The sequence below is a fragment of the Camelus ferus genome, chromosome 13, assembly GCF_009834535.1.
Source record: "Camelus ferus isolate YT-003-E chromosome 13, BCGSAC_Cfer_1.0, whole genome shotgun sequence".
Taxonomy (NCBI): domain Eukaryota; kingdom Metazoa; phylum Chordata; class Mammalia; order Artiodactyla; family Camelidae; genus Camelus; species Camelus ferus.
In genome coordinates this window covers 44030139-44041988 of record NC_045708.1, presented here as the reverse complement: position 1 = coordinate 44041988, position 11850 = coordinate 44030139, and the positions used below count along the sequence as shown (strand labels likewise).

At 43.3% G+C, this 11850-nt stretch overlaps 1 protein-coding gene and 1 pseudogene across 2 annotated transcripts in view; both read left to right on the top strand.

Annotated features, from left to right (window-relative positions):
* Nucleotides 1–975, top strand: part of LOC102511878 (cytochrome P450 2J2) — a 35245-nt gene extending 34270 nt beyond the window's left edge. For both annotated transcript variants that reach the window (XR_004325061.1, XM_032494409.1), the window contains exon 10: nt 9–975. Coding sequence is in view for 1 of the 2 variants with exons in the window: in XM_032494409.1 (XP_032350300.1) it covers nt 9–81 (73 nt within the window). In the remaining variant the exon portion in view is untranslated. The remainder of the gene's footprint in view (nt 1–8) is intronic.
* A 4308-nt stretch (nt 976–5283) lies between these two features.
* The window catches only part of LOC102509434, a 38018-nt pseudogene continuing 31451 nt past the window's right edge, over nt 5284–11850 (top strand).

Below are 11850 nucleotides of genomic sequence, written 5' to 3'. Positions count from 1 at the left end.
TTTTCTAGGATATGTGATCCTTTCCTCACTGGGTTCACAGAACAATATACTCTCCCCCTACTGACCTCAGGATCCTTATAAATCCTTTAGTGGGGCTGCCCCTTTGTCAACCCCCAGGACACCATCACAGGTGGTCCTGGTGAGCAGCAACCTCTGGAGGTGGGCCGTGTACAGCCATGTGAATGGCCTGCTCGTTAGCTGGGCACGTGGTGGTTTTGTGATCTGATACCTGCTCACCTCATCAATCACATCACTTCTCCTGCCAAACTGGTGAACTATCCATTCCCAGCAGGCCAGGTCCTTTATCATCTTCTTGTCTTTATATACTTTCTGTAATAAATGTCTAATTACACCCAGCAGACCCTGTTTAAATGCCAACTCTTCAGTGACATTTTCTGGACTGTCTCAGCCAGTTAGTTGATCCCTCCTCCATTCTCTGAGAATTTTATTCAGAAGTTTCCATCTCCTGTTTCCATGTAATCTGCCAGTGACACTGAGCTTTACGAGGGAGTGTGCCTTGCTCACCTAGGCTCAGGACCTACAGGTTTGGACCAGAGTAGATGCTTGATAAATGCTGGGACCTGGGACCCTTTACTGCAGTACTTACACCTGGGCAAACATATCCTCGAACAACAGAATACAGAGAAACTATAAGGGGCTAAAAATAACTGCATGCGCAGTTGGGGCAAATGATGAACAAGCAGATACAAAAAGGCCAAAACCCGACTGCCACTTCTGAGGTGTCAGGGGCAAAAGCCCTGTTCTGCCCACGGTCCCTGCACACAGCACTATCAAGGGGGTGGGCAGGCCACCTAAGCCTCCCTTCCTGGTGGACCCACCAGTCTGCCCCTACCCTCACCCCCTTTAAGGGACTAGTTCACCTCCCCTCAGGGAGCAAGCAAGGAAATGAGTTACCTGTTTTCACCCCCTCGTGCTGCAGCCTGAGTCCCAATAAAGCCTTGCTTGAATTTCTCATCTGGCCTCTTATCAATTTCTATAGATTAGAGTCCAGGAACCCAGGTTAGTAAAAAGCCTACTGGGGGCGAGAGGTGGGAAGGGTGGGCAGCTGAGTGACTACGGCAGAGCAGACAGATTCACCGTGCCACCTGTCTGAGAGTCTGTCCTGCTATGCAGTGGCCCTTTGAGCCTTTGTCAGACACTCTGGAAGATGTGGACTTCAAAGACTGCTTGTTAAAGTCCCTCCTACTTCCACAAATCTGACTTCTGGAGAGAACCACTGAAATGGCAAAATAAGGACCTTGACCTTCAAAAAATCCGCTCCTCCATAAAAGGAAATGTTTTTAAAATCAACATTTCCAGGCTCTAGATTTTAACGAAAGTTCTTGCAATAATCACAGTTGTAGCAAACAAATCTTGGAACAAACTGTGTGCTTTTGCTAAAGGAAAAACAATACCCAAAAAGAGCTGACTCTCAGTAGGGCAGTGAGCTCTGTGGCATTTAACTTGTCCTGCTCCAGTTTTTCTCTCCCCAGCTCTTGAAAAGCAACAGTCTGGCAACTATGGTAGCTGAGAACACCACACACCAAGCAGGAACTGGAGGGAGCACCTCAAAGGCCTGGTGCCCGAAAAAAGGTCACTGTTGGCCTATCTGGCAGCTCCCTGGAAAGCCTCACCCTCCAGGCTTCTGTTTACTTGAACTGCCTCCATATTCGGTCTGTGTGAACCACTCACTCTACAAGGCATTCTGGGTTCAAATAAACCAGGGACAATTGTACAGCCCTGCAGGAACCTCAGGGGGCAACACCAGATCTGCTACCAAGAGGATTAAAAGGAAAAACTGGGGAAGGAGATGCCCACTGGGGCTGCAGCAAGCTCTGCCATATCCCCAGGAACCTAGAAGGCTACCCACCTGCAAGGGCTGTGTGTGTGCCCAGGAGGGACCCGAGAAGCACTGGTGCCTGCATCTCTGGCTGACCTGGAGCCTCTGCACAAGCAGGACATTAGGGCTAAGACGGAGTGTGGCCCACCTGCTTGAGTGCTGACGGTGCACCCGTCTCACACGCAGAGCCCTGAGAGACCTGCTGGTTCAGGCCTTTGAGGAGACCTCTGTGCACACGTGAGCTGAACCCGCTGCTAACACCAGAGCATCCAGGGGCCTCACCTGATGAAGAGTGGAACTTTTACAGAATTAGTCCATGAAAATTACTAAACAAATAGCAGTAAAAACAACAACAGTAACAATAACAGACCCGGGGTGGTTTGTGATGTCCAGATTTCCCACACTGTCATGTACAATGTCAGATACTCAACACAAAATTATGAACCATGTGGAAAAAACAGAAAGCTATCATCAACACATGGGGTAAAAAGCAACCAAAAGAAACTGTCCCTGAAAAAGCCCAGACATTGGAATTACTAACACTTCAAATGAGCAGTTTTAACAACTGTAATTATTAATGAATTTTAATTGAGATTTCCTTTATATTTCCATTTAAAAGACTTTCATTGAGACATTTTTCTATATGTTTAAGGTGTACAACTTGATGTTTCACATGTTAAGTTCACAATGTGAAAGATCACCACAATCAAGCTGCAGAACTTATCCATCAGCTCTGTAGTTACTCGTGTGTGTGTGTGTGTGTGTGTGTGTGTGTGTGTGTGTAGGAATTTCCTTCAAGACCTGTCCTCTGAGAAAATCTCAGCCACTCAGTGCAGTTCTGACTATTGTCATTGTTGCCAACACACGGCCTCTGTATTCTGCTCACTGAATTGAGACTCGAGGACAGAGTTTCGGATGAAGTAGAAAAGGCGGCTTTATTTCTTGGCTACGCAAAATTGTCACAGTGAGCTAATTAATGCCTTAAAGACTGCAAGCCTGCTGGGGAGAGAAAGCAGGGAGTTATATCTTAAAATTCAAGAGTTCAAGGGATCACATAGAGATTAGCCAATTGTTTTAAAGTTGTTCTTGTTTTTGCAGATGCAGTGGTCCCCTTCCCTCTGCTCGGTGTGAAATTCACCTTCAGCTTTGGGACCCTTTTAATATTCCTGTACCGAGAACAGAGGATGCATAGGATGGCGCTCTGTGGAAGAGAGCTCTAGAGAAAGGCTTGGGTGGTTTAAAGACAGGTTGATAAGTGCTTTCAGCCTTTTAAGGATGCTGAGGCCTGGGATCTCCCACTGCAGGCTGAAGCCTGCAGCTTGAACAACAAGAAAAACAAGTAAACCACAAGGGGCCAAAAACGACTGCATGCATGAGCAGTTGGGCCAGTTATAAAGGACAAGATGCACAAAAGACCCAATTGTGTTTCTGAGTTGTTGGGGTCAAGAGGAGGGCACTGGGTGCAAAAGCAGTGCGCTGAGCATGATCCCCACATGCAGCACCAGGGGGTTGTTGGGTGAAGCACCCAAACCTCTCTCCTCTCAGCCTAATGCTGGTCAGCAAGAGCATGAGAAAAACCTTTTAAACTATTACACAGTTTAACTGTTACAGATATCAGATGTCACCAATGCCAATAGGGTCCTGCTTGCTTGCACATCACTGGGCTGTGCATTAGATCTCCAGAACTCACACCCCAAGCTGAACGCTGGTACCCATGACAGATAACTTCCCACACACCCCTAGTCCAGCCATGGGCAACCACGATTCTACTTTCTGCTTTTATGCATTTAACTTATTAAGACTCCATGTTTAAGTGAGATAATGCAGTATTTCTTATTCTCTTTCTTATTTTACTCAGCATAATGTCCTCCAGGTTCACCATTTTTCCCAACACCACCTAACTCCAAGAAAAGAACTTCCTTTTTCTAAAGCTAAAAAAAACCTTCAGTGTGTGTGTGTGTGTGTGAGAGTAGGTGTGTATATATACATAAACATATGTGTATATATATATTTGTTCTCATTCACCCATTGATAGACACTTAGGATGGTTCCATGTCTTAGCTTTTGTGAACAATGCTGCAGTGAACCTGGGAGTGCAGAAATCTCTTCAATAGACTAATTTCATTTCTTTGGATATATGCCCAGAATTGGGATTACTTGATTATACGGTAGTTTGATTTTAAGTTTTTGCTCTACTATTTTCCATAATGTCTTTACCAATTTACTTCCCTACCAACAGTGTACAGGGTTTCCTTTTTATCCACATACTCACTGACCTTTGATATCTTCTGTGTTTTTGATATAGTCGTTCCAACAGGTATGAGGTGACATACCATTGTGGTTTTGATGTGCATTTTCCTAATGATAAGTCATGTTGAGCACTAATTTGTGTACCTGCCGGTCATGGGTAATTTCTTCTTTGAGAAAAATCTATTCAAGTTCTTTTCCCAGTTTTTGTTTGAATTCTTTTTTGTTTTTGTTTTTGTTTTTTCCTGCTGAGTTAGTTGTATGAACTCCTTTCATATTCTGGATGTTAACTGCTTATCCTTTTCTGGCTGTTAACTACTTGTCCATTATGTATGTATGTGTGTGTGTGTGTGTGTGTGTGAATGTGTGTGTGTGTATGTATGTATGTATAGTTGGCAAAGTTCTCTCCCCTTTCATAGGTTGCCTTTCCACTGTTGATTGTTTCCTTTGCTGTCCAAAAGCTCTTTAATTTAATGTACTCCTTTTCCAACATTGCATCATTCGTATCACTTACCTATAGGCAAGAACTTACTTTAGCATTTCTTGTAAGGCAGGTCTACTAGCAAAAAGTTCCCTCAAATTTTGCTTGAGAAAATTTTTACTTTTCCTTAACTGCTAGACAGAATGAAAAAGGGTGTCTGCATCATTTGGTCAGAAGGAAGCAATTTATGTAAAGAGGTGAGTTCTGAGCCTGGCATACAGTAAACACCCAAGACATGTCAAGTGCTGCTGTTGTCCTGACTGAAGTTACCGGGCGCCCTTCCAATATTGTGTGGGTGATTGAAAAACACAAAAGCTCAATTGTCTGTGGTGCTTTCTGAGATGCAATGAAACCATAAACTCGAGTTCCTCCCCTCCCCCCAGCCCCCGCCCCCTAGTCTCAGGAATGAGGGACGCTCTGAACAGCAAATGAAAACACTCCTGGCCCAGCCTTTCAGCCCAAGTGTGTTCTTCCCGGAATCCTGCCTCTGGCATCTGGTGGGCAGCAATGCGCTGAATCCGGGCAGAGAGGAGGGAACCGGCTGGGGGAGGGTGGAGGGGCAGCAGGAGGCGGGGCCTGGGGAAGAGCCCAGGGGTTTAGACCACACGGATGCCAAGCGAGTGAGGCGCTGCAGAGGAGGGGCGGCTGGATTCTGGGGTGAAGTGGGCGGGAAGGTGGGCGGGAAGTACTGCGAGTTGCCGGGTGGAGAGGAGCAGCGGCCTGGGGCCGGGTGGGGGAGGCGCAGCCTGGTGGGGAGCAGCGAGTGGGAAAGAGCAGGGCAGAAGGGGCGGGACGGGGAAGGGGTGGGGCTGGGGGCTCAGAGTCACGGACCCGGGGGGACCGTCACTCTCAGAACGCGGAAGGAAGAGTGGACATCGCAGCCATGCTCGCGGTGGTGGGCTCCCTGGCGAGGCCCTCTGGGCGGTGCTCCGTCCCCGCACTCTCTTGCTGGGTGCCGTCCTATTTCTCTTCGCTGATTTCCTCAAAAGGCGGCGCCCAAAGAGCTACCCGCCTGGGCCCCCGCGCCTGCCCTTCCTGGGCAATTTATTCCACCTGGACTTTTAAGAAGGGGCACCTGTTGCTTCAGTGGGTAAGAGCGGGGAAAGGCGCACGGGCGCGTCCTGACCCTGACCTTCAGGACAAGGGCCAGCCCGGGTACCGAGGGCTGGAGGACTCGGAGCTCTGAGGCTAATCCACAGTTGGCATGATTACACTTGCCCTGTCAATGGGAGAAATATTGTAAACTGTTTACTCTTTAAGTGTGCCAGACTCAATGTGTTTTTTAAAGTCATTTAATTGTGTCTTGTTACATATTATTGGGTCATTCTATTTGCAATATGATCAATTTGTCTTTTTAATAGTACCCTCCATGAAGGGGAAATTCCGGTACTTTTCCTCTGGGAGTCTGCATTTCCCATGTGTAAAATAATGATGTTACTACCTGAATTTTCACCACTTTTCAACTGAATTGCTGCCATCCCCACAAGGACTGAGTTCCTCACATTCAGCCTCCTTGCTCTGCAATCCACTGTCACTAAACTGATCATTTAAAATGACAGTCCTCTGCTTAGATTTTCTGCCTACTTCCCAGCTGCCTCCCAAGTTCAGACTCCCTAGGGAGCCCTTCTGATAGCCTCTTTCCACTTCTTTATAATCCTCTCCCATCAGGGCTTCCTAACTGTGGCCACTCTGAGTTCCCTAAAATTCTCTGCAACACCCAACACTTTCTCAAGAATCTTCAGTTGCTTCCCTGGCTCTCAGCCATGGTACCTTGCTGAGAGACAAGACTGTGACAGGTAGTTATGAACATTAAATAAAGCAGTGAATGGTAAATATTAATACAGCTAATAGTAGGTGCCAACAACTATTAGTTCCCCTTTCCCTAGAAAGAACCTGGAGCACTTTAAACACAAGCCTATAATGTACACCCACGTTCAGATGGAGAAGGGTTTATCACTTTCGGGGAAAAACATCCAATTGGCACCATGAAGTGACAGGAGTAGTCATAGAATTATAAAGCTATGCTTCTAAACCTGTACCCTTGCTTAAAAAATGTGTTGTGGGTGGGGAGAGTATAGCTCAGTGGTAGAGCTCATGCAGGAGGTCATGGATTTGATCCCAAGTACATCAATTAAATGAAAAATAATAATAATAAATAAATAAAGCTAATTACCCCCTCAAAAGACACAAATGTTTAATTTCTAAGTATTGGGAGATTTTCCTATTTTATTCTTATTTTTTCTGTTAATGTTTTCCGGTTTGAGTCCATTATTGTCAGATTTTATGATTTCAATTTTTTAAAGATATGTAAAAGGTTGGTTTTATGACCCAAGATACAGCACCATGCATACTTGAAAAAGTGTGTATTCTGCTGTTGTCAGGTGTTCTATACTATATGTCACTTAGATAAATTTAGGTGACTGTGTTCTTTATTTCTTCTGTACCCTTGCTGACTTCTTATCTACCAATTCTCAGTGACTAACTAGGAGAGGCATGCTGAAGTCTTCAAATAAAATTATAGGTTTGTCTACTTGTCTAGTCAGTTCTGATACTTTTCATTTATGCATTTGGAAGCTCTTTTATATGCTCATATATGTCAAAATTGTTATGTCATCTTGGTGAATTGGCTCTTTAATTATTACACAATGTCCCTTTTTATCTCTGATGATTTTCTATGCCTGAACTTTATCTGATAGAATATAGCCAGGACAGCTCTCTTTTGATTAGCATTTGCATTGTATATGCTTCTCCATCCTTTCACTTTTAACCTAATGATATTGTTATTTTTGAAATGAGTTTTTTAGATAGCATATAAGTGGGTCATTTCTCTTCCATTTTGCCAATCTCTGTCTTTTAGTTGGTAGATTTAGATCATTTGTATTTAATGTAATGATTGATATGGTAACACTTAAGTAACACTTAATGTTCATTTTCTATTTTTCACTTTGTTTTTTATTCCTCTATTTCTCCTTTCCTGTCTTCCTGTGGATCACTTGAACATTTTTTAAGAATTATGTTTTAACTTATCTATAGTGTTTTTTGAGTATATCTCTTTGAATTGTGTTTTAGTTGTTGCTGTAAAGATTACATGCTATGCATACATAGCTTATGGCAGTAAGTATCAACATTTTAGTGCTTCAAGTGGCAGATAGACACGTTAAAATTGTTATATCCCTTTAGTCTCCCTTCTTTATAATATAATTGTCTGAAATACTATCTCTGCATCCATTGAGAACCACGTGAGACAATATTATAATTTTGCTTTTAACTGTCAAACACAATTGTTTCAATTCAAGAGGAGAAGAATAGTCTACTATATTTACCCACTTATTTACCCTTTCTGTTGTTATATCTTTTCTACCTAAAGAACTTTCTTTAGCCATTCTTTTAGAACTGGTCTACTGGCAAAAAATCCTCTTAGCTCTTTTTCATCTAAGAGTGTGTTTATTTCTTCTTCATTTCTGGAGTACATTTTCACTGGGTATAGAATTCTAGGCTGATAGTTTCTTTTATTCAACCCTTTAAAATGCTTTGCTATTTTCCTGACCTCCCTAGATGCTGATGCAAAATCTGCTATAGTTTGAATTGTTGTTCCCCATAAGTAATGAGTCATTTCCCTCTGCATGCTTTCAACAAGTATTCATTATTTTTAGTTTTCAGAAATTTGATTATGATAAGTCTTGGGATTGAAGTCTTTGGATTTATTGAGTTCACTCACAACTTCTTGGATCTGTAGGTTTTTTCTACAAAGGTTGAGAGTATTTCAGCCATTATTTCGTCAAATATTTTTTTCAGATCTACACTTTTTTCCTTTCCCTCTGGTGCTCTTGGGCAGTGATGGCATGAGGGTAATATCTTTTGTTATTCTAACATAGGACCCTGAGTCTCAGTTTTTCTTCTTTTCTTTCAGTCTGTTTTCTCTGTGTACATACCCCAGCCCTGCAGACAGGAGGCAGGGGCAGGATCTACTCAGAGCTGCCTCTTGAGTAAACAGGTCAGAGAAGACTTTGATTAATGACCACGGACTGTCATCCAAGCCATACTTGCACATACCTACACATTTGTGTACAGCCGTGACACACCCACTCATTCTCCCATTCTCTCTCGTCCTCTCCCTGCCCCCTCGCTCTCATTCTTACTTTTACACTCTCACTGCTACCAAACTGTAAGTTCCTAGCACCATTTCAGGTTCATGTCTTTGCCTGAAACCTTATGCAATGCCTGTCAAATTCTCTTCAACACTCAGTAGCTTCGCAGGTAGTTACTTTTGCTATGACTCATTTTCTTTGGTGACAGATGAGGACAGTCATTACTACGATAGGGTGGTTGGGAAGTCAAATGAGATAAAAAGTGAAGGTGCTTAACACGGCACCCAGTGGATGTGGTTGTCTGTGACATGAGTGCCTTTATCCGGGGCATCATCCCTGCGCTCTCATCCAATCTGTCACCATGAGTGCGTAAATCCATACCTGTTTGCACACTGAGCCCATTCATTCCCCAGAGTCTCCAGTGGCTGTGTGCCAGCTACTGAAAAACAAACTGCCTTTCACATCGCTGCCCTCATACTTCCTCACAGTACCTTTCTAAGGAGGAATAAATTTCTTCTTTTATAGCTAAGGAGCTGAGGCGTAAGAAAGTGAAGCAACATTTCTAAGAGCTCACAGTTAGTCAACCACAGAGTTAAGATTTGCACGTGGCTCCAGAACTAGTGTGTGCTCTTCTCCACACTTGAGCTTAGCCCTACAGTGAATTTTCTGGCACCCAGAACTTGTTGAGGGAGGGGACGTTCTCCTCTGGTTAAACTCATATGGTTTACTAGGAAGTCCATGCTTGTTACACCGACGTTCATTAAACATATCTAAGCCTCCTCTGGTGAGTCACATGTGCTGAATTCTCTCCCTTCACTAGACTATAAGATGCTTGAGCTTAGAGACCTTGTTTATTTTATTATAGTTATATGTTTATGTCTGGTTCTTGGGGCATATGGTGTATACTCAATTCAAAAAGGTTGAATATATGAATGAATGATTATAAGGAATGCCCATGTCCTGTAGTGGATTCAATCTGACTCTGGTTGACATAAAGAGAAATAGAAAAAGAGACAAATATTCCCATCAGACCAAGGTACACACACACACACAGACAGACACACACACACACAGACACACGCACACACAGACACATGCACACACAGACTTCTTTCAGTAGAAGCCCCCCACATATACACAGCCTCCATTCCTGGACACACAGACGTGTGCATATTCAACTGTGACTCTTTTACTATTTTGCAGTTTGTGAAGAAATATGGAAACGTTTTTAGCCTAGATTTCTGAGTCATGTCTTCAGTTGTTTTAACTGGATTGCCCTTAATCAAAGAAGCCCTTGTCCACCAGGGCCAAAACTTTGTGAACCGCCCCATAACCCCTATTCGGGAACGTGTCTTTAAGGAAAATGGTAAGTATCTGGACTAACGTAAGACACCTATGTTGGATAGTCTTTGGTCCTTGAAATGTCCTTCTGAGATTGTAATTCTCCAACACTCGCAGGGTCCAGGCCCATCATAAAATTCCTGCCCCTGAAGAAAGCTGAGTGCCCACATTTCCCTGTTGAAGGCACTGCCTCAGGCAACCTGGCATGGTCAGCCACAAAGTCATGGATTTGAGAGAATCTCTGTGACCTGCATGAACTCAGTCTGGATGCTTTGACAAATCAGTGTTCACATCATTCAATTACGTGATGTGTCTTATAAGAAGAGGAAGAGGAAATGTGGTCTCAGTCTCTCTTTCTGCTTTCCCACTGATATCTCTTCCCCTAGGAAAACAGATGTGGATCTGCATCCTTCTGCTGATATTGTGGCTCCTCTTTCCTCTAACTCCTTATGATTTAATATTAAAGCTCAGCCCTGCAAGGTATATCCAGCCTTTGGGTCTGTGTTAGAGCAATTTGGCATGAACACTTAGAATGATCATTAAATACCTTACCGATTTAAAAATCTAAATGGAAAACCCAAATCTATTCTTCTACAAAAGCACCATTTTTTTCAAGTACTTCTCAATTCCTCTTTGGACTACTTTATCCATTATTTCTACATCCTCACTCTATTTATTATCTGCCAGATAAAGCCTGGTGTTAGGCAAGAGTGATGTAACTAACAGTGAGTAGAACAGCCAAAATCATTGTGTTATGCAAATACTTCCACTGAGAATGACAGTATCAACTACTCTAATATTTAAAGTCTCAGTGTTATGAAGGTGAGTGCACATGTACTCTTTTGGGGTATAAAATCTACTCTTGAGATTCTAAAAAGCTAATGGATATAAATGAAAATTAATGTGGTTAGGAAGCAGTCAGGCAGGGGGAACAGAATATGAAAAGCCTCTGAGGTGGGAAGGAGGACAGTGAACTTGAGGAACTGAAAGGGGCCAGTGTGGCAGCGCAGGGATTAAACGGAGATGAAGCTGCTGCGTTTGGCCAGGATCCTTCAGGCATGTTCTTGTTAAGATGTTGTTTTAATACAAACAAAATTGGAAACTATTGACCAGTTTAAGTAGAGGAAGGAATCGTCAGATTCACATTGTACATTTTAAAGATTTATCTAGGCTGCAATGTCAGGATGGAATAAAGGGAGCAAGGGATTATTGTGGCATTTTTGGTTAGAAAACGTGGTAGCTTGGACTAAGAAAGTGGTAAGAATTGAATGTACAGTGGATTAGACCAGGACAGTGGCTGTGAAGATATATGGATTTAAGATTTTCTGGAGGTAAGTCCAGTAAGACATAATGACCTAAATGGAGGGAAAATGAGGTATTGAGGTAGACACCCAAGTGGGCAGATAAAGGGAAGAAGGAACACCTGGGGAAAGACAAGGTGTGGGCCTGCCTGGGGCGTGGGGGGAGTGGTGTGGAGCAAATCAGGAATTCAGTCATGGATACGCTGAGCTTGAACTCCTTTAAGGCAGCAGAGTCAGGTGCACTCCTGTATGTATGCCCAGTGCTGAGAGACAGAACTAGATGCTCACTATCAGTAGATGTCATTTACTATTTTAGGAGTTATGAGATTTTCTTAGAAATCGAGTCTAGGGTAGGAAGAGAAGAGGCCTGAAGATCATGAATCTTGAAGAACTGCATCATTTTGAAATTTGATAAAAGTAGATGAATTAACCAAATTATGGTAAGTTCTCTGTGGTCAGAGAATTAGGAGGAAAATCTGGAGAGTGAGGTGTCCTGAGCAGCACTGGAAGAGAGTGTTTCAAGAGAGAAGTGTCTCAGGCAGCTGACATATC